Raw genomic sequence first — 22,199 nt, 5'->3', positions numbered from 1 at the left:
AATCCCTCCCCTCACATCCTGTCTTGTCCTGCATAGGCAAGCTCTCTTGTGCTCGGGGAGTCGTCGTTGACACATATCTAGTGAGACATGGCAAATTTAGTGCAATTATTCTGCTGGTTTTTAGCTGTCTTTCCCTGATCCAGCTTGAGACCGACGGTTGGAGTATTTCCCTTGTAAGGAAGTGTGACGTTACGTCGTAAAATCTGGTTGATAAATCAACCAGATTTTACGACGTAACGTCACAGATTTAGGAATTCGTTTTTTCGCCGAGCCATTAAGGACTTTTGCTAATGCTTGTCATAACTTCGCATTTCCTTTTTATGTGTAAACGGCTTGTGTACTTAAACTCCCTTTCACACGACTTAAAGGCGGCGTGAAGGGTAGTATGTAAATGTAGATTTATGACGATGATAGCCTCACTTGCACGGCGACCATTCCGACTATGGCAAAACTTTAAAATCCTTAATAAGTCTCCCACGCAATACTGTAAGCTTCGTAAGGAGCTATAACAACGCTACCTCGTCACTAATTCTTTAGGTTAGGATTACCTCAATGAATACGGTAATACCATAACAGCAATCAACCTTAATCCTCATTTAAGGCTTTACGAAAATCTACTCACCTTATTGCACATTAAGCGGCTGTTAGTGCATATGAAGCCTGAATAATTACGCCTCCACAGAATTACTCCTTTCCTTTTTATGTGTAAATGGCTGTTGTCCGAACACCCGCTTCCACACGCCATTTAGACTGCTTGCGGGGTGGTGTGTAGATGTCGATGTATGTATATGATTGCCTCACTTGCACGGGGGACAATCGGACTATGGTCAAAATGTTAATTCATTCATAAGTCTCCCATGCAATACTGTAAGCTTTATGAGGAGCTATAACTACGATACCTCGTCACTTATTCTTTAGGTTAGGATTACCTCTATGCATACGTTACTGCCATAACAGCAATCAACCTTAATCCTCCTTAAAATCTTCGCAAAATTCTACTCACCCTACTGCACATTGATCTGCTGTTAGTACATATGTAGACTGAATGATTACGCCTCCACAGAATTCAGATGTATCGAAGTCTATAGACACCTGGAACGGAATATCTCCTAGATTAGCTGAGTAACCACCAGCTACCTTTGGCTGGGCCGATTCGTACCCTGAAATGTGGTAATCCACGTATTAAAATGCTCAAAGCAGAGGTTAAATTTAGAATCAGTGCGTACATACGCAATATTGTAAACCACGTTGATTTGTACTATGCTTTAAGATCTGCAAATGTTAAATCTTATGTCAAGTAACTTAACTGGATAAGGAAATTGCAGTTAAGCACAATATATAATATTTGCAAATGTATGGTGTACCCTGTTTCATCATTTTTATTGTCGGAACGAATTATCATGCCCGGCGAAGACGTAGCTAACCCGTATCAATATTACTCGTCTGATTTATTTATAGAAAATAAAATATTATTTAGACACTCATTAAAGTTGAAGGAACTTTTTGGAGCATATTTTGTTAATAACGTAATATTAGACGCACGATCTGATGAATATTCTGTAAATGTTGTAATGAGACGCATGCGATTTTTTCGACTGCTTTTATTTAGCGATATACACGTTTAGTTTAATCATTCAAGTATCAGAAATATGTTACATAAAACAAAAAAAAAGGTCGCGACTAAAGTAAGGTCATTGTAAAATGATGCAAGTGGTCCGTATGAAAAATTCATCCATTTATGTTGAATTTATTCCATTTTTATCGAGTCTCCCGCTGTGTGCAAATTGGTGTTCACATGTTGCTTTATCAAATGCATAGGAAATAAGAGGGATTTAAATTCTCTGCATCTCTCTGAAAATGATTGATATTGACCATTTGATGGCGATGACTGAAAATTAACTCGATATATCAGTAATTGGAGAAAATAGATGGAAGAATTATCGTGCGAAAAATGCATTGCGGGTGACTCCGTAAGAGTTATCACCGTGGCTGTCCCGGTATACTCAAATAGGAAGAATTATCGTTGATAACATATGCGATTATGAAAATATATTTTCCTTTGGAATGTCAGGTATGGGTTTAAGTGGGTCTAAAATAAAAAAATAAGTGCCCACGCCTTGACCATACCACGAAAGGTGGCTAGCATGTACGCGTTGACTTCAGGATCAAAGTAGTACCTGTTTCTATGAAAACTATTTCAAATTGAATTAAAAATCTAATTGCTATTTATTAATTTCTCTCGAATAATTATGTGCTAATTTATTGGTGGAAATAAAATGCTTTGATTATTAGGAATTCTTCGCATTAGTTTCCATGGGCAGTTGCTTTCAACTCCGCATTCAAAGTATCAGTAGATTTTGAATCCAATATAAAGATTTATGGAATTATTTCACTGTTCGGATTGGCTGCTTCGAGGAGCGGTGGTCGAACCCAGACAGTAATTGACTGTGGGAGTTTTATTGAACTCAAATAGATTTATTGAGACTTGTTCAAACATTTTCAAAACTGCCCTTGGTCGAGATATATGGTGACCGTATACTTTATCAGTGATGTAAAAATTATGTTTCAGTGGTCAACGATACGCGAGATAAGCCTTCAGAAAACGTTAAAACGTTATTGAAAGCCGACAGTGAAGTGTCTCGTACTCTTGAACAGTGAACTCTTATATACGCAGCATTTTCGACATCGCCAAAGGCTTATTTACCAGAAATTAATTAATCATTCTTTTCTGTTATAAAGAGTTGCCCGGAAACTATTTGAAATTATGAGGAATAGCTTAGTTTTTACCTTCGAATCTGCGTTTATATTCATGGGTTTTGTGGATGATCGATGTGGTCAAAATTCGGCGAAGAAGAGGTTTGCTAAATGAAGCTACTCAAGGATAAATGAATAATAAAAGCATTTGTATAGGGTGTCCACTGGAAAACTATGCTATAATACAGATGTGGCGGCCGCACCTCCTGCCTCGCCGCCACACCGCTTGCCCGGAGGCAAGTTAAAGCGCGCTCCGTCATCGCTTCCTTCCAACAGTTCAGTTAGCCCAGCGGTAGCGCGGTCGCCTCCCAAGCGGGCGACCCAAGTTCGATTCACCGTGACGGGAAGTCTTATTATTTAATTTTTCTGGCCTTCTAGAATTCCCTTCTAGAAGTTTCTTTTATGTTCAAGAAAATTAAACTGGAACATTCTAGAAGTGGGCAAATTAAATAAATACTTCGGCCTTTCGGCCGGCAGTTCAGTGTGGAATTGTACACGAATCAATAAACATCGTCCAAACCATTCCAGCGAATCTTCATTGATAGCAGCATACTTCGACTACAGCTACACAGATATACAAAAATACACGGAAAACTCACTTAAAAGAAATTTATCCATAGTCACTTTACCGTATTCATTCATCGATCATATATTTACATGGGGGCGTCCATTAATTACGTGAGGTGATTTTGGCGATTGTTTCACCCTCCCTCTCCCATTAATGAGATATCGTGAGATTTGGCTCGACCTCGACCTTGGCCCCTCTAATCTCACGTGAGATTGCTTGAAAAAAAAAAACAAAGCTTCAAAATGCGTAGTTCATTGTAAATACGTTAATATATGCTTACGTTATGTAAATATGTTAATATATGCTTTATTGCGTTGGATTTACAAAAAAACAATATGTTTAACTTTTTTTAGTTCAGATTTGTTAAGACTAGTTTTTAAGATTACTAAGATCGCAGTTTAACGCTGTTTCCTGCAGGAAAAAATTACCTCACACTTTCCATAACCTCTCCCTCCCCTGTTCCCCACATGAGATTGGATGAGAATCGGCTTGACTCCCTCCTCCCCCCCTAAACACTTCACCTAATTAAGGGATGCCCATTTGAACTCGTTCCTTCGAGGAGAGAATTGCGTAAATTGTTTCAATGAACTCGCGTTTTAATGATCTTTGATGAGTCTATGATCGTCATGACGAATTCAGTCCCCTTGACTTATTCTTTCCCTTGTTGGAATTTTGACTTCTTATGTTACCTTATTTACGCCTTCGGCGCGGGTGACTGTACCGCAGCGTGTTGAGCAACGCGTGTTTCGAGATAAGAAAATTCTCGGGATGTCCTGTTGCTGGCAATATTCTCGTCGATTCTCTCATCGCTGCCTCTGGATTTATTTTTTAGCGACGACGCCTCCCCCCCCCCCTTTGATACGGTTCTGCCAGGAAACCCTTATTTATTCAAGGGAATCTTTTTTAGCTTTTGCAAATATTAAGTAATTAGATTTAATGTCAACGAATCAGATTAACTCGCATGGTTTAGGATGTTGGTATCATACTTATTCGATAGAATTCCCTGTGAATATCATCGTGGGCGATTTTAGCAGAAAGACTCAATGAAATGCAATGCAAATCGGCGGGATTCGTCGAATACCGCCTCGGAATTACACAGTTTAAACGAATCAGGCTGGGTGCCGCCAGAAACTCAGAGGCTGCCCGTTAGACATAGATTGCTTGAGAAATTGAGAATAAATTTCTTTCAGAGCAACACTTAGAACGCAACTATACACATTTTCAGGTCCGACAGAAACGATCAAAGAGCATGTGTGACAAATATTATTTGATGAGTGGTGTGGTTAGTGTGTGCGGTGTATTAGCAAGTCATTATCGCTGATGATGTCTCCGGAATTGTAGGGGAAACGTTGGCCATTGAGTGAAATCTTGATGCGGGTTACATCAAAAGCCATAAATATTGAAGAACTTGGAGCGTGAAAGTTTTAGTAATTTGTAGAAATAGTCTTTATTAATGTATTATGTTGAGGCGCTATATCCTCATCGACACACATCAACCTAAGGGAGTACAGAAAGCGTTACACAGATGCTAAACGAATTAGTCGGGGAGCCGCTAGAGACTTGGAGACTGCGCGCTAGGCTTAGATTGATTAGAAGCCCACAATATTTCCAGGTCCTATAGGAGCGATAAGTTAGGAAAGATATTTTGTCGAACGGAAAGATATGGGAATCCGTTTTTCACCCGCACAATAAAATACTTCAATAAATGCCATTCTGAATTTCATTGGAACATTTATTTTTTGTATGCTGATGTGCTAACACCCCCCGCCATAAGCCATTGCGGGGTAGTAAGTAGGTGTAGGTTATGGAAAAGAGATCGCACTCTCTTTGGAGAGCAACAGCTTGAGGGGAGCTGAGAGTACAGTTATGAAGTGCGATGATTTGATTGGTAGGGTAAAGAGTGAAGCAAGTTTATAATTTTCACTGTTAGGACTTAGAGGGCCCGAATGATATATTCGAATGATCCGTTGTTCATGAGAATGCAATGACTAACCACGTTCTTCAAAGGGAATAAAAATGTTGGAGTGCAAGTAAACTTCAAATGCATCACGGCTATGGAATCCAAAGTTTTGGTCGTAAAACTTTCATTTTGAGTCTAAATGGGTTGTGAGACGTGGTCTCATCAATATAAATACGGAGGAAGCTTCACACTTGGCCTGCTATGTGACGCACTGAGTGGATGGCAAAGGAAATGTTTTAGATGCGCGAATTCACCGGAAATGGGGCATTACTTTTCCCTCTCCTTGGGAACTTCTGCTTTAAGCTACGTGCCTCTCTGGCAAACCTTCACTTGGACTTTGCCGGGACAAGGCAAAATTTCACCGTGCGTGTGGTTGTGTATGCGTTGCAGATGTGTTGCGGTTTAAATGTGTGGTTTTTGTGCGTCTAATTGGTGTTATCAGAGTTGCTGATGAGGAATACCTTGAATCTGGTGTTTCACTGGTTCCATTCTATCCCGGTCTGCATGGGTTGAAATGCTGTGCGACGCGGATGCATAAGTACCGAAGGTATGTTACACTCCTTGATCACGTTCTTTGTATATTGTATTTAATGGGGAGTTATCTCTATTTATCTTACCTTTATGCAATAAGACAGATAGCTGAAATAAATGGAGTACAGCGCTGGTCGGCCAGATTGGTGATGAATTGTTAAGATAAAAAGCGCAGTGTTTCCAATATATTTGGTGAGTCGAATTGCGATTGTTTCCAAGATTAAAGAGCAAAGTATAGACCAACTTATAGATGCTGATTATGCTATAGATGCCAAAGTATAGATGCTGAAGTTTTTCGACGAGAGATAGGGAATATAACATATACGTCAAATATATTCCGCAAAATCACCGCAAATAATGCCTCAGCTTGTTAAAATTCAGTATGATTTAGTGACATCAGAAGACTGGTTCGCTCCCTTTCATGACTTATGAAAGCTCTTAATGAACCACTATTGGAACCAGCGAGTGAGTTGGCATATTGGTAAAGCAGAGGATTTTCCACGGTAGCGGTACAAGTTCAGTGGTTCGAACTTCTTCGTTTTAGTTTTGTTAGAGATTTTATAGCAGTAACATATTTTTATCCACATTTACGCATATTAACCACTGCGATCGTTTTTGTATAACATTTTGAATAGCAAAAATTCATTGTTTGTTTTCCGCGGATATTGTTATTCGTCTTATCAAAATCTCAATGCACGAATAATATGGAGAATATTTCTTTCAGGTTTTATGCTCCACCAAGTCATTTTTCGTATTACCCGAATGTTATATCGTTTTCGATAATATGTAGACACTCGCGAGACCCACTTAACTGATGGGGCCTGGTCGGTGAAAACTTGGAAAGTTGGCACATGAAGCTACCTGCATTCTGTGCCTTCACAACACCAAGAGTCGAAGGTGAGGGACGCGGACGCAACTGAGCTACCAAACCTGGAGTCAAACACCTGGAGGAAATGCCTTATCGAAATTAAGATTAGCGGATGGAATGCTCTGCTCTGCTTCACGTCCCCGCAGACGTTGGCCCGTCGGAGTGTTTTCTTTCGGGCTCCGTTGCGAGTTTTTTCCTGTCTTTAGATTTATATTTGGACTCACCGTTTACCTCTTACTAATACGTAGCTTATTAGCCGATTATGTCTATACTGTGCGCGGTATTGCGAAATAGCGCCTCTCATTTGCTTTCTCATCCAAAAACCTTTTCAGAATACGCTTGACGAATGCGAAAGTCTTCAGGGCTTTGCCACAAATATTTTTCATGTTTGTTCTCCGCAATGGGTTCGAAGTCATCGCATCTCTTCGCTTCATCCGTTGCCTCTATGTTTACCCCAACATATGCCTCAAAATAAATAATCTGTTTTGGTTTTACAGATAACTCTCTTTCAAATTTTAAAGCTGCGAAAATTACTCTGTGATCACATACACCGTCCATTATATCGATTTGTTTGATCAACTTAGGATGGCTTACTGCTTAATGGTCTAATATATAATTTCCTCTCTTGAGATCGTCAACTAGTAGTGCAAGAGGGTGATTTGCATGTGCGTTTACTAAGATTGCGCAGATTTCTCTATTCCTTCCATTCGATTTTAGAGTGTAAGGATCCCAATTTATAGGTTATTAATTAATTCAATGATTAAGATTATTATTAATATTAGTAAAATAGATTAGTTATTGCACTTTTATTTCTCTAGATTAACGTTTTGAGTAACTTTTAAAGTGCAATATCTGTGACCAAATTGCTATCCGCAACGCTGTCCATGAATCGCTTACCCTAGCTGACTTCTCTCCCTGGCCCTCATAGTGGCGAGTTTTACTCCCTTCCGAAAACTGACCGCTCTGACAGCAATTTTAAATTTATAACACGATAAAGTGCATCTTCTAACTGTGTTTCTGCAATAAAAATTAACGATTTTGTAAACTTTGCTAAAATTGTGGCTGCGGACCGCAGGAAAAATTCAACGTCGATGGAGTTATCGGGGTATTCGAATGAGTTTTGACTATTATTTGGAGTGTCGTAGTGTTAATTTCCCGTCGAGGCTTCAACTAACCTACCCTTACCACCTCTGTGACGAGCGCAGATTTGAAATGGACGCTCTTGGTTCGGTTAGTGATGGATTAGTGCCGATAAATGTACAATTGTATATAATGGACATAACATCGCGAGGTGCCGTAAGGGAGTTCGCAATACAAGGAGACTATTTTATTCGCTTACTCATTTGACGTCTAGATATGAGTAGCTTCTATTTTCACGAACTCATAAATGAAACTGATTAGGGTCACATTGATTGTCGTGGACGAAAATTCCCCTGCACCGGGATTCGTATCATTGACCGTTTTTTTTATTAAGACTTTTTGGAAGCTCATGTTCCTTAGCATCGTTACATTCTTTACCATTTACGTCACCTTTCTTGACGGAACTGAAAGGCCTGACATCTTGTAGCATCGTGTAGCATCATTGGCAGATAACCTTAATGAGTAGTTCGCAAGTTTTGCCTTTGCACGAATGTGGTAGTATAATTTGTTCGCATGCGTAACATTTTCTGGACCGTGAGGTGTGCATGTGGGAATCCAATTGAATTCTGCATGCTGGCGATTGATCACCCCTTGCCAAACACCCTAGAGGTGATTCGCAGGGTATTATGTAGATGTGTATCTCGGTTAAATTTATGTGGGAATTACAGAACCTATGGATTGAGTAGTGTTCTTCGCAGTAGCTAGGAAAGCTGAAGGTATGTGGAATGTGTATCGATTCTCGATCCAGGAAATTTGCTCCCAAGGCAATATGTGAAATCAATGGGCAGGGTTGAAAAATACCAAGTGTAATAAGTCAGTGGAATTTATAAAGCTTGTTTATTTCACTTAATCATACAGTTTCATTATACGGTGCCATAAACGTTTCATGTTATTCAGTTGAGATTGTTAAGTATCCAATCTCTGTGGTAACTTACTCTCGTGAAACCATCTGGTCCAACCCCACAGCCATGTCTGTTAAGGAATGAGGTTATTCCAATCAAAAGATTTGGACCCCTTCGGTTGAAATCGGTGTAGAGTGGACCACCACCGTCACACTATAGTAGAAAATAAAAAAATTATCTGTCTGAATAGAAAAAAATATTTCAAAGCATTGTGGATTAACACCAAAAATAACACGGCCCTTTTTATCGTCTCATTCTATGTATTTATAACGTAAATATTTGAAAGAAAATTTTCTCCTTTACTTCTGTGTAAAAGACGAAGCGAAATAATTTTCTGGTTGGACAATTTTAAAATATCATCACAGCACAAAGTCATCTTCAGCTCATTCTATCCAAGGGCGACATTTTGGTTTCCTTATATCTCCTTCATAAACTCACTTCGTCTGTCAGCCTTTTTCCTCCTCTTCTATTTTCTCCTTCCGCTTTTTCCTCGACTGCTGTATTTAAAAACTCCTTCCCTCTTAAAATTAGGCCGATCCAATTCCCCTTTTCCCTTCATTACAGCTCTCAGTAATGTTATTTCCTTTTACCAGCACCTCCTCATTCCTCACTTCACGCACCCACCCCACTCTCTCGATCCTTTTCCACACCCACATTTCAAAGGCGTTGTTCACTCCACACGTAGCTTTTCACCATTTTCTTCCTCATCCCTAAGTTCATGCTGTTACATAATACCTTCTTGTATGATCTTAGGTTTTCCCGGCGTATCAGTTGCTGATAAGTTTCTCGGGTTTTCCACCGGTTGATGTCGCCCATGTCTCCCGACGTTACGATCAGCGACTTGCGTGAAGCGCCGGGAGACATGGACGACATCAACCGGTGGAAAACCCGAGAAACTTTTCAGCATAATACCTTCTTGTCTTTATCTATGTCTCATTCTTCCAGTCTTCAGTCGGCACGCTTCCTAAATATGTATCTTCCTTCTGACTTACTGTATCTTTTCCTCATTGATCACAGCATTCACATTTCCGCCATAATTTACTCTCGTAATTTTCGTTTTCAAAACATTTAATTTCATTCCTTTCTCTAAACTTTTTATCATTGTTTTAAGTGCCCGTTCGTCGTCGGCAAGAATCCCCGTGTATACGGACAACGTGATGCATTTTATCTCGTGTCCTCCAATCCCAATCCCTTTTTAACTTTTCATGAGTTTGCTGACCATCTCCTCTGTGTATATATTCTAAATAGGGTGGGTAAAAGGCAGCAGCGCTGCATTACCCCCCTTCCCAGAAATATATTAAAATATATAAAAACAAAAACATCGAAGAATCTCTCTAAGACTTTCGTATCTTGTTGAGTTAAAATTTTTATTTTCCAAATAACGTAGGCTACAGTACAATATTATTTTTATTCCGTTGGAAAATTTTGGAGGGAAAATTGAGGTTCTTACCTTGCATACTCCTACACCCGATTTACCACGCGCGCAAATCGTTCCTTCCGTCACTATGTTTCCGTAGGTTTCTCTGCACTCATCATTGGATATTACAGTCATGGGAGCATATTGCAGTACCTCGGCGTTTGGTCCACCTGATATATATATAATTTAATCACGTAAAATTAAAACTGAATATCTTAATTTCATTTCTCATCATTCGTTATCGTTGCAGGAAATCAGGGGCCTTTCAATATGAATTCGCTAAGCTTGAAGGTGAAGGACTACTCGCATGATTGAAATTTCGCATTCTTTATTACTGATTAGTGAAGCTGACACGCGATTTTTTGACATAGTCCCACTGCTGTAGAAACTATTGTCGTACTATTGTGTGGGTAATGATATACCCACCAGGATAAGCGATAGGTGCGGGATTAATAAATCGCGGAATTTTAAGATAAATGGTGAGTTTTACGGCTTTCTGAGGGATCTTTTTATTCACCCTTACACTATTCTATTAGTAATATCAATCCAATTGAGTAAAATGGATTAAAATTAAAAATTTCTCTGAGCTCTGTTTACCCCTCAAAACCCCCTCCCCACATCGCTGCGCTACTGCTATAATATACCTATTTACTTGAGAAATAGATCTACCCCATTTTTGTTGACTTTTCTCATGAAATCTGAGATTTTGTAATAATTTTTACGTTCAAAATTTAATGCATTCTTGATGCTGATAGCTCATCCTAGTTCCTGAATAATTTTCCCGTCTAAAAGATTTATTAACCTCACGCAAAACGCGGAATCTACTTACCATTGTAAGAAGAACCCCATCCACTAATCCACGCTTGCTTGTTGACATATGTATCGTCATTTGATGGAAGAAAGGCCGATGAAATGTACTCTGGAAAGAGATGAAAAGTTGTTGAATGGTAAAGTTTCATTCTCAGGTAACGGTTGAAAACTATTTTGCGACGAGGTTTCTCTACCATGTGTTTTAGCATATAACGAATCATACGATGAAAATAACTCGCACTTTATTTTTGACACTTTCATGCGATAAAAGTGAAGTGCAAGGCAACATTAAAGTGTAAATGTAATAATCACTTTGCATATTTCATTTTACATCATCGTTTTCTTCAAACTCTCGTCTCACAATGTATATTTCATATCTAATGCCTATTTAAATAGCTCAAAATTTCACAATTACTGTCTTTAAACTAATGCTACCTTTGTAAAAGATAATTGCATGTTGTTAATTTGTTTAGCCAAGGCAAAGCGTCTTCTTCGGAAATCACTCCTTAGATACATTTGTTACTCAGTTTTCGTAGGTATCTACTATTAATACATACCATTAAAGCGGAGTTGTTCTGACAGCTTCAGCAAGGCAATGTCATTCACGAAATGGTCGTGATTATATCCATCGTGAATAATGGCCTCTGCAGATTGTACAATAACTCGCGAGCTCTCATCCCCCTGAAGCTTTATAACTCCCGCGTAGATGGTGAACAGCTTCCCCCTGAAAAATCCACAATTGATGAAATTTAAAAATGAAATCTCTGCCATTAATTCCAAATTTTTAGCAAAAAATATCCTCATAGACGGACGTAAAAAAATCGAATTTCCTCGACGAATATTCTCTGCAACTCGTGTTTGGTTACGTACAATCCGTTACTAAGATTGTTTCTTATCTCGTATGCCCCCTGTCTTGAAATTTTTATCTATGTGCGTTTGTCATAGATAACAATTCCATGGCTATATCTGCTTTCAACTTAGTCCTACGACCACATTAGTGAGCCTATTTATTGCCACAAACTTAAAGAATTACAAAATTAACTAAAAGATGTAATAAGTATTTTTTAAATATTTGCTTGCCTTATCTTAGTATACAACTCCGAAATTTAATGCATGATGCACGTCGAATAAGGAAATATGGTGATTTCAGTGAAGTTCTTCTGCCAGCCTCAGCATGGCAATGTCATTGATTAAATGGTCTGGTTTGTTTTTTATATGGTCAAGCGGTCTTTTTTCATTGTTTGAGTGCCGCAGTTTAATCTAAATTGATGATTGACTCACTTTTTTTAAAAAAATTCGGACAGTAGTCTAACTTATAAGTCGTCCTTATAACTTTCACTCAATACTGTAAGCATTATCAGGAACTATAGCAACAGGAGCTATACCTAATAATTTATTCATTAGTCTAGGATTACCCCTAGGGCAAAGTTAATGCTACAATGGGAATCAACCCTTTTCAAGTTATTCCTTCTTGACATCTTCACAAGTTCGACTCACCCTACTAAACATTGAGCAGCTGTTAGGATATATGAAGGATGGATGATAACGCCTCCACAGAAATCAGATGTATCAGAGTCCACAGAAACCTGGAATGGAATATCTCCTAGTTTAGCTGAGTGACCACCAGAAATCTTTGGCTGGGCTGATTCGTACCCTGAAATGAGATAATCCACGTATTAGAATGCTTAAAGCAAAGGTAAAATTTATAATCATTGTAAATATATATCTAATCTCGTAAGCCACGTTGAATTGGGCATGCGTTAAGACCTGCAACTGTTAAAATCTTCTGACAAGTAAATTAACTGGATAAAGAAGTTGCAGTCAATCAGAATCTGTAATAAATGCAAATGAATAATGTACTCTGTTTCGTCACTTTTATTCTCGGAGCGAATTATCATACTCGGCTAGAAGTAGCCAACACGTATCAAAATTACCCGCCTGACTTCTTTTCCAAAATTATGAATAGCTTATATAATCATATATGTTATTACAGGAAGATCTTTTTTGGAATTCCGTATATGCTTCGACAATACAGCACTCACTTACGGTGATAAATGAGGTATCATTTTTAACGTTGAATTACCTGCTTCGTACGAAAAAATACAATCTCATATTTCACTATTTACCCACTAATTTGACTTAAAAGTTTCTATTTTTCAATGTCGATTACTTGCTGGAGGTCTATCAACTTCATACATTTTTTATTATAAACTTCGAAAAAAATGTTTATTAACTCGTTGAATCCATAACTAAGCCAACGAAACGTATCAAAAGGTGGCAAAAATGTTAAAAGTAAATTCTAAGAGGTATGAAGAATGTTGAACTTTCCCCAATAGAGGCATCGTGTCTAAAGAACTTAAAAGATGACGTGTATCACGAATAAATAAAAATATTGTGTTGAAAGTACTTATTCTAGAATTTAATGGAGTCAAGATTGTTTCTATTGGTTGTCACGGTTCACTCCGGGACCCGTGCACTCCTGCTGAATTTCGGAAATTTTAGTTCTGGATTCGCCCGCGTCCGGCGCCTCTGCGGAAACTTTCACTTCACTACCCTCCCCTCCTCTCCTCCCCTCCTATCCTTCCCCTCCGCCGCCGGGACGTGCATGCATGAGGCTCCCTAGCTCGCTCGCTCTCTCTCTCTCTGGCGTCTCGTGAAGTAAGGTCCTCCCACCGCGCTGTCCGCCTCGCCCGTTGATCGGTAAGTTCCACGCCGCTCCATGCCTAGGTCACTCTTGTCAAGCTTGCCTCCTCCCTGATTTTGCAATGTTCTTCTCGTTGCAGGGTTTTTACCTGGGGTTGAAGTTTTTCTTTTTCTTCTCCCCTGACCATGGTGTTGTCCATGTGGCAGTAATCTACCGCCGAGTCTCCTCTCCTATTTCAACATGTGTTCTTTCATGGCAGAAGTTGGCCATGAAGATTTTATTTTTGTTTGTAACAAAATGTTAAGAGCCTTACGAGGAGTAAGTTTTCTTTCATTGTAAATGTGGATGTGACCTATGTTTTACTTTTGACGCCTGAAGAACTACCTCATCTACGACCAACTAAAAAGTTGTGTGAAGTGTGGACATCGTTTTTGTGAATGCTAAAATTCTGCAAATTGTCTTCGACCATAGTTAAATATATAATGTATTTTGAAATTGTCTACATTCTGTGACTGCTTTCTTATGCAACTGTTCCCTTTTTTTTGGCGGTGCATTCGAATGAATGCACCTGGCGCCCTATCAACTTTATTCTCAAGCCATTTCTTAGGGAACCCACCCACTCTACCATCTGTGGAGCGTATTTCCTTTTAAATTCATCCTTGAGCTAAGCCCGAGCAGCAGCCACGGCATACAGCCTTCTATCATCCGGTCATTCCAGCAGTAAATGACGTCTCATTTAATGGCGCCCAACGTGGGGCGATTTGTTTCAATAGTACCTTGAACTTGCTATGCATTCAATTAGAAGTACGTAATTTCCTCCCGGAAGATTTTCTTCGCAGTTGCAGTCCTTTTTATGGCCAAAAATTGTGACTTGTAGCTCTTGGGGAAATTTCATTCTTTTGTAGATTTGCATGTCATATGTCCGCAATTAAATTTTGGGTGTTCCTTTCAATAAAACTTCTGGGGTTGGTTTTTGGTATCTCGAGTAAATCTTCATCTCTTTATTGACGGGTGCGCAACGTCAGTAGATAGGGGGGATTGCTTTCATTGCCTTACTTTATTTTGGTTTGCAAGAACTCTTTGTGATATTGAAAGTATAGTCCGTGATTTTTGTAAATGGTTTATCATGAGTATTTTTGTCATTTGCTCTTGATTTGGACATAAATGTGTCGTATTGTGTATTTTTTTGTATTATATTTGCTTGATATTATCTTGTTAACGAATGAATCTGTGATCTGTATCAGCAGAAAATTTTTGAGCTCATGTCCATGAGATTTAGATTTGCTAATTACTTCCTTTTAAAGGGATTTCATAAGTATTAGTTTAACAATGTTCTTTATTCATTGATGCATTCAAATAATTCAAATTTGATCTAGTTTATGATATTGTAAAGGGTAATATCTTAATATTGTCTTTGTTCGATCATATAATCTACGACTGTACTGGTTCAATCATTTGGCGTCATTGCTCATTATGGTCACATTGTTTGATGTAATTTATTCGGTGAACTTATTATGTTTTTTTTGTTTTTGAGGTTGCTGTTTTTTTTTGTTGGAGCACGAGTTTTGGGAGAGGAGACTGTTCATTGTGTTGGAGAATAATTCTTGCTTTGGGTGGATCGCGGTGTTTGCCGATATTTTCTGTAAGTACATTGCTTGTCATGGAGGTGGATAGATTGACAAAGGAGGAGCTTACAGTGGAGCTAAAATTTCGTGGATATTGTCCGTTAGATAACGAAACCGTTGTTATTCTAAGGGGAAGACTGAGAGAATTTTTAGATAAGGAAAGGAACGGGGTAGTATTTGAGCCAATTCCAAACTTTAATCTCGAACATGAGGTAGAAGTTATTGAAACCAAAGTTGCTGAAATTTTGGAATGGGTGAACGAGTTTGAGAAGGGAGATAGGAGTATTCATCCTTCAAAAATAAAGACTGCCTTGATTCACTATACGCATCGAATTTCCGTACACCTGCCTAAGTTATTTGATCCCATTAAGACAAAAGGGAAAGTTCTGTATAAAAGGTTGCGAGAAATGACTGATAAATTTGAAGGAATTGTGAATGAAGGTCGTTCACAAATTGCGAGTGATCCATTGTTACCTAGAAGAAGTGAGACCGCCACATCAGTTGCTGAGAATCGGTTTTTGTCAAGGGAAGGGACTCAATCTGTGTTTAAAGTTGTACCATTTTATAAATGGAATGTTAACTTTTCAGCTTTAAGGGACGAAAATGTAAATCAGTTTATAGAGAGAGTGGAAGAGTTAGCTGTTGCCAGAGGTGTTGACCAAAGTAGTTTAGCTCAAGGGGCAGTAGATTTCTTCTCGGGGGAAGCTCTTACGTGGTATCGGTTAATTAGGCGTTCGGTAAGTGACTGGGCTGAACTTAAAAGAGCTTTGAGGACAGAATTTTTACCGAGAGATTATGAAGAGGCATTGTGGGAAGAGATTAGGAACAGGAAACAACGTAATGACGAGAGAGTGAGTACTTTCGTGACCGAAATGTTAGGGCTTTTCAGTCGCCTTAATGACAGTGTATCTGAAGAACGCCAGCTTAATATAATATTAAGAAATTTAGCGCCCAAATATATCCTACACTTAGGAGTTAGAAGACCAGAAACTATTCAGGACCTAAGGGATAGAGGTAAGGAGTTAGAACAAGTGTTCCTTTGGGCTCAAGAAAACGATACTCCCATCAGCAGTAGTAATAAAAGTTTTTCTTCAGATGGAGGCTTGTCGAGGAGACGTCCGTTGATGCATGAAATTCTCACAAATAGTCCAAATAAAAGCGATTCTAATATTACTTGTTGGAATTGCCGCAACAAAGGCCACAGGTTCAATTCGTGTGGGGAAAAGAAACGTCTGTTTTGCTATAGGTGTGGAGAGCCCGGCATGAATGTCAATAAATGTAGAAGGTGTAATTGGATTAATAGTCCTAATAAGACGGGAAACTCTCAAGGAACTTAGAGACGGGGCATACTAGGTTCCAACGTGCCCGCCCCTCCCCTTTTGAAGAATCTTATAATGAAGTCAATTTAAGGTTCGGACATGATAAACGTGCATATTTGCCGATATCTATATTCGGTATGAAACTTGTTGCATTAATTGATCTGGGTGCCACACATTCTATTGTGGGAAAATTGGGTTTTAAGAAATGTCAGGAGATAGGATGTAAAGTAAAACCTTTTCGTTCTTCCTCTGTCAGAGTAGCTGACGGAAGAAGACACATAGTTTTGGGGGAAATGGATTTACCAGTGGAAATGGATGGGGAGATTAGCTTATGCTCTTTTCTGGTTGTACCTTCTTTACCCCATGACTTTGTTTTGGGAATAGACTTTTGTCGGAGGCGACGTCTGGTGTTAGATTTGGGTAGAGGGGTATGCCATTCCGAGGGGACGGTGAATGAAAAGGTAGATGAAATACTTGTGACTCGCGAGGAGCTACAGAAGAGAGACTTGCAAGTTTTGAATAATTTAATTAGAAAATTTAAAAGTACTTTAGGTAGAGAAGGCTTAGGTTGCACCTCCGCTATAGAACATGTAATAGATACGGGGGATGCGAAACCTGTTAAGAAACGATATTACTCGTATTCTCCGAAGTTGAGGAATATTTTGCATGAAGGATTAAAGGAATATTTAGAATTGGGAGTTGTTGAACCTTCAAATAGTCCCTGGGCTTCACCGGTACTGTTGATTCCTAAATCAGATGGAAATTATAGGTGGGTCGTTGATCTTAGAGAGGTTAACAAAGTGACCAAGCCCGACGCCTACCCTTTGCCGAAAGTCAATGATATCATCGACCAGTTGAGGGATGCTCATTACTTATCCTCGATCGATTTGAAGTCAGCTTACTTTCAGATTCCGCTTGAAAAAAAAAGTAGAGAAAAGACTGCTTTTATCATTCCTGGTAGGGGGCTATTTCAATTCACTAGAATGCCCCAAGGGTTAATTTCGTCAGCCGCTGTTTGGCAAAGATTCATTGATACGGTAATTGGTTATGATCTTCAACCCAATGTATTTGTCTATTTAGACGACATTATCATTACATCCAACAATTTTCAAGATCATTTGATATTATTAGAAAAAGTTTTTGATAGGCTAGAAAAAGCCGGTTTGACTATTAACTTCAATAAATGTAAATTTTGCAGGGATGAATTGCAATATCTGGGATACGTTGTAAATAAGGACGGTTTGAGAGTTAATCCGGAGAAAGTTCGAGCAATTCTGGAATTCACTAGACCCAATAAAGTGTCAGAAGTGAGGAGATTCGTAGGTCTAGCGTCGTGGTACCGAAGGTTTGTTCCAAATTTTTCTGCGATTATGGCTCCGATAAGTAATTTAACTAGGCAGAAAAGGAAAGGCCCCCAGCTACCTTTCATTTGGGACGATGAATGCGAAAAAGCTTTTCTCAAAATAAAAGAATGTTTAATTACAGCTCCTGTAATGGCGTGTCCCGATTTTTCTAAAGAATTCATACTACACTGCGATGCTAGTAATTTAGGATTAGGAGCTATACTCACCCAGGACATCAACGGAGAAAAGGTCATAGCTTATGCTAGTAGATCCCTTTCCCGAAACGAAAAAAAATTTTCCACCACAGAACTTGAATGTCTTGCCGTCCTTTGGGCTATTGAGAAACATAGAGGTTATTTGGAAGGTTCCCGTTTTACTGTAGTCACAGACCATGCCAGTCTGTTGTGGCTGGAAAAGTTGAAGGATCCGTGTGGGCGTTTAGGTAGATGGGCAGTCAGGTTACAACAATTTGATTACAAAGTAGTTCATAGAAAAGGCAAAGAACATGAGGGACCTGACGCATTATCTAGGAATCCGATACAAGAGGATGGTGATTCAATCGAATTGATAGAGGTGGTATCTGATTCGGAGGATAGTTGGTATCAAAATTTAAAAAGTAAGATTTTAAAGAATCCAAATGATCATCCTCAGTGGGAAGTGAGAGGTAGTCAGATTTTTAAATTAATTTCATCTGGATTAGAGGATAAATGGGTAAGAGTTATTCCCAAGGAACTTAGGAAAAGTGTACTTTCAGAATGTCATGACGCTCCCGTCGCAGGACATTTCGGAGTTTTCAAAACTTTCCATAAGGTTAGGCAGTTATACTATTGGCCCAAAATGAAAGCCGATATCAAAGCTTACGTTTCTCATTGTCCAACTTGCCTTCAACATAAAGTTATACAACGGAAACCCGCAGGGTTTATGGGGAAACAAAAGATCGTCTCCGCGCCTTTGCAAATTATTTCTTCCGATATAATCGGACCTCTGCCTCGTACCTCTTCTGGATTTCAATACTTGATAGTTTCTGCCTGTATTTTCTCGAAATATGTTTGGGTGAGACCTGTCAGGTCAGCCACAGCACTAGCAGTACGATCTCATTTAGAACACGATATTTTCCTTAAATTTGGGGTCCCGCATACTGTGATATGTGATAATGGGGTGCAGTACAAAAGTAAGGTTGTAAAAGATTTGTGCAGTGAGTATGGTACAAACATTCTCCACAGTTACTATTATCATCCTCAAAGCAACCCCACGGAAAGGATAAATAGAGTTGTAAAAACGTTAATTGCATCGTATGTTAAAGATAATCATAGATTATGGGATAAAAATCTGCATAAATTAATTTGTGCCATGAATTCTGCTGTCCATGAGGTAACAACGTTTAGCCCATACAGACTTATGTTTGGAAGTGAATTCATTTTAGATGGCAGACTTAGGAGTATAGAGAGGGAAGGCAGTAACATACCTGAAATAGGTAGTAGATCTACTTATGATTCTCGCGTCACTCAATTAGAGGATATACGGCGGGAGGTCGTAGATAGATTAAAGGTGGCTTATGATAAAAATGCGAATTTTTACAACCTTCGTAGGAGAGATTACGGGTATGCAATAGGACAGAAGGTTTATAGAAGAAATTTCGTTCAATCGAATGCAGCAAATTATTTCGCAGAAAAATTAGCACCTAAATACATTGGGCCATACACAATTGTAGAGAAGAATGGTTATAGAGCCTATTTGTTAGAAGATGAAAATGGGAAGAGAGACGGGCCATGGCACGTCAATGACCTAAAAGGGATTTCATAGAGACATTAATTTTAGGAAGTCTCATTTTTTTGGGAAGAGGGGGAGATGTCACGGTTCACTCCGGGACCCGTGCACTCCTGCTGAATTTCGGAAATTTTAGTTCTGGATTCGCCCGCGTCCGGCGCCTCTGCGGAAACTTTCACTTCACTACCCTCCCCTCCTCTCCTCCCCTCCTATCCTTCCCCTCCGCCGCCGGGACGTGCATGCATGAGGCTCCCTAGCTCGCTCGCTCTCTCTCTCTCTGGCGTCTCGTGAAGTAAGGTCCTCCCACCGCGCTGTCCGCCTCGCCCGTTGATCGGTAAGTTCCACGCCGCTCCATGCCTAGGTCACTCTTGTCAAGCTTGCCTCCTCCCTGATTTTGCAATGTTCTTCTCGTTGCAGGGTTTTTACCTGGGGTTGAAGTTTTTCTTTTTCTTCTCCCCTGACCATGGTGTTGTCCATGTGGCAGTAATCTACCGCCGAGTCTCCTCTCCTATTTCAACATGTGTTCTTTCATGGCAGAAGTTGGCCATGAAGATTTTATTTTTGTTTGTAACAAAATGTTAAGAGCCTTACGAGGAGTAAGTTTTCTTTCATTGTAAATGTGGATGTGACCTATGTTTTACTTTTGACGCCTGAAGAACTACCTCATCTACGACCAACTAAAAAGTTGTGTGAAGTGTGGACATCGTTTTTGTGAATGCTAAAATTCTGCAAATTGTCTTCGACCATAGTTAAATATATAATGTATTTTGAAATTGTCTACATTCTGTGACTGCTTTCTTATGCAACTGTTCCCTTTTTTTTGGCGGTGCATTCGAATGAATGCACCTGGCGCCCTATCAACTTTATTCTCAAGCCATTTCTTAGGGAACCCACCCACTCTACCATCTGTGGAGCGTATTTCCTTTTAAATTCATCCTTGAGCTAAGCCCGAGCAGCAGCCACGGCATACAGCCTTCTATCATCCGGTCATTCCAGCAGTAAATGACGTCTCATGGTATCAAACTCTCTAGTCTATATTTTATTCAAATGTTTTGTATATTTTTGCAAGAAAACAATTATAAAGAAAGTACTTTAAGATACACAATCTTCTCTATTCAGAACCAAATTACACCATTCCCTCACTTATTCCCTGATAGCGTTATGAAGTTTTCGCACGGGTTACCTAGTATCTCTTAATAATGCGTCTTGATAATTCATCTTAACAAAATAAAAATGGCGGTCCGAGGTAACGAATTTCCGCGGAACGGCATTTGCAGGAGCAGTTTATTTCAACGACTTTGCCGTCCGCTCCGTTGTAGAAATGCCGACTTTACGATAGAAGCACAAATTTTCGGGGTATTATGGTGGATGAAAGATAAAATTATGAAGTAGGTTTTTACCATTCTGCTGTGCCCTCAGCCGGATGCTTTTCTTCGCGGACACTGCTTGCAATTGGCTACCGATAGGACGAAGTCTTCCAGCGTCAAATGCCTGTTAAGTGATTATAAAATGTTTTTTTTTAAACACACGTAAAATTTGAATGGAACTATGTGGATCGTACTCTGTAAATCCCTACTTTATGGTTTAAGGCTGGATTTGGTGAATATTATGCAGTTCTTAAAATGAGACGAAGACGATTTTTTTCCATCGTATTTATTTAACGCTATTCACGTTTAGTTCTATCATTCAATTATTTGGTTATGCTAAATAATGCAGCAAAAATGGACTTGACTGAAGTGAAAGAATGGGACTCGACATCGGGAAAGAATGATGAAAAAACATATATATTGGATTTTTTCGGTATTTATCGAGTCTTTTGCTATGGCCAAATTTGTCTCCATTGGTTGGTCTGCCACATAGACAAATGAATGGAATACCTATTTTCCTATCCCTCTCTGCAAATGATTGATATTGACCATTTTAGGGCGAAGACTGAAAACTAACTCGATACATCAGTGATTGGAGAAAATAGATGGACGAATTAACATTGCTAACATATAAAATTATGAAAATATATTTGCCTCTGGAGTGTCAGGTAAGGGTTTAAGTGGGATTAAAATACTAAAATAAAGATCATCCGTATCTATAAATAATATTTTTACGACAATGTAATAAACACTATTATAAGAAGCTGGAAATGTGGTACATACCTGTACATGGGCACAGATGATCAAGACAACAGCTACTAAAATGGTATTCATATCCGAAGTTGAAGGATCAATGTGAGTCCATGAAGTGCGACTAAGGAATGGAGTGTAAGAGACTGTATATATATACGTAAATGTGTCGAGATAATCATCCACAGATATTGCAAAATGCCGACCGATATCTTGAAACTCGGTAATCTATCGATTGAAGATTATATTTTCCTAGAAAGTTTTCAGGTCTTCATTCCTTTTAAGCAAATTGTAAATTTGTTTTTCATGGCTCCCATTGTTATAAAGTTTATAGCTCATCAATCGAAACCTCCGTCAAGGTGATAATATAACTCCAATGCCACATTTGGTATAAAATATCGTGGTACTCACAATTACTTTTTCTAGCCCTGCCA

At 39.0% G+C, this 22,199-nt stretch overlaps 1 protein-coding gene across 1 annotated transcript; it reads right to left on the bottom strand.

Moving 5' to 3' along the window:
* Positions 1–8,635: 8,635 nt before the first annotated feature.
* LOC124154539 (brachyurin-like) lies at positions 8,636–21,902 on the bottom strand. The gene is made up of 7 exons (XM_046528340.1): positions 21,799–21,902; positions 21,049–21,139; positions 12,448–12,604; positions 11,508–11,674; positions 10,970–11,059; positions 10,174–10,310; positions 8,636–8,876 (listed from the first exon to the last, which is right to left on the bottom strand). Exons 1-7 carry the CDS (start codon positions 21,847–21,849, stop codon positions 8,715–8,717), a joined length of 855 nt encoding a protein of 284 aa, XP_046384296.1. The 5' UTR covers positions 21,850–21,902; the 3' UTR covers positions 8,636–8,714.
* Between the last annotated feature and the right edge of the window lie 297 nt (positions 21,903–22,199).

The sequence above is a fragment of the Ischnura elegans genome, chromosome 2, assembly GCF_921293095.1.
Source record: "Ischnura elegans chromosome 2, ioIscEleg1.1, whole genome shotgun sequence".
NCBI classification, from domain to species: Eukaryota; Metazoa; Arthropoda; class Insecta; order Odonata; family Coenagrionidae; genus Ischnura; species Ischnura elegans.
Note: the sequence above shows the minus strand (reverse complement) of the source record. Positions and strands in the feature narration are given on the sequence as shown.

Bases quoted from the DNA above. Each gene is read 5' to 3' on its own strand.
- LOC124154539 (XM_046528340.1), bottom strand. From the start codon at position 21,849: ATGAATACCATTTTAGTAGCTGTTGTCTTGATCATCTGTGCCCATGTA. The intron at 11,675-12,447 runs GTGAGTCGAACT...TGGATTTTTCAG, and splicing joins GCTGCTCAATGTTTAGTAGG to GGGGAAGCTGTTCACCATCT. The intron at 10,311-10,969 runs GTAAGTAGATTC...TATATATATCAG, and splicing joins ATGGGGTTCTTCTTACAATG to GTGGACCAAACGCCGAGGTA.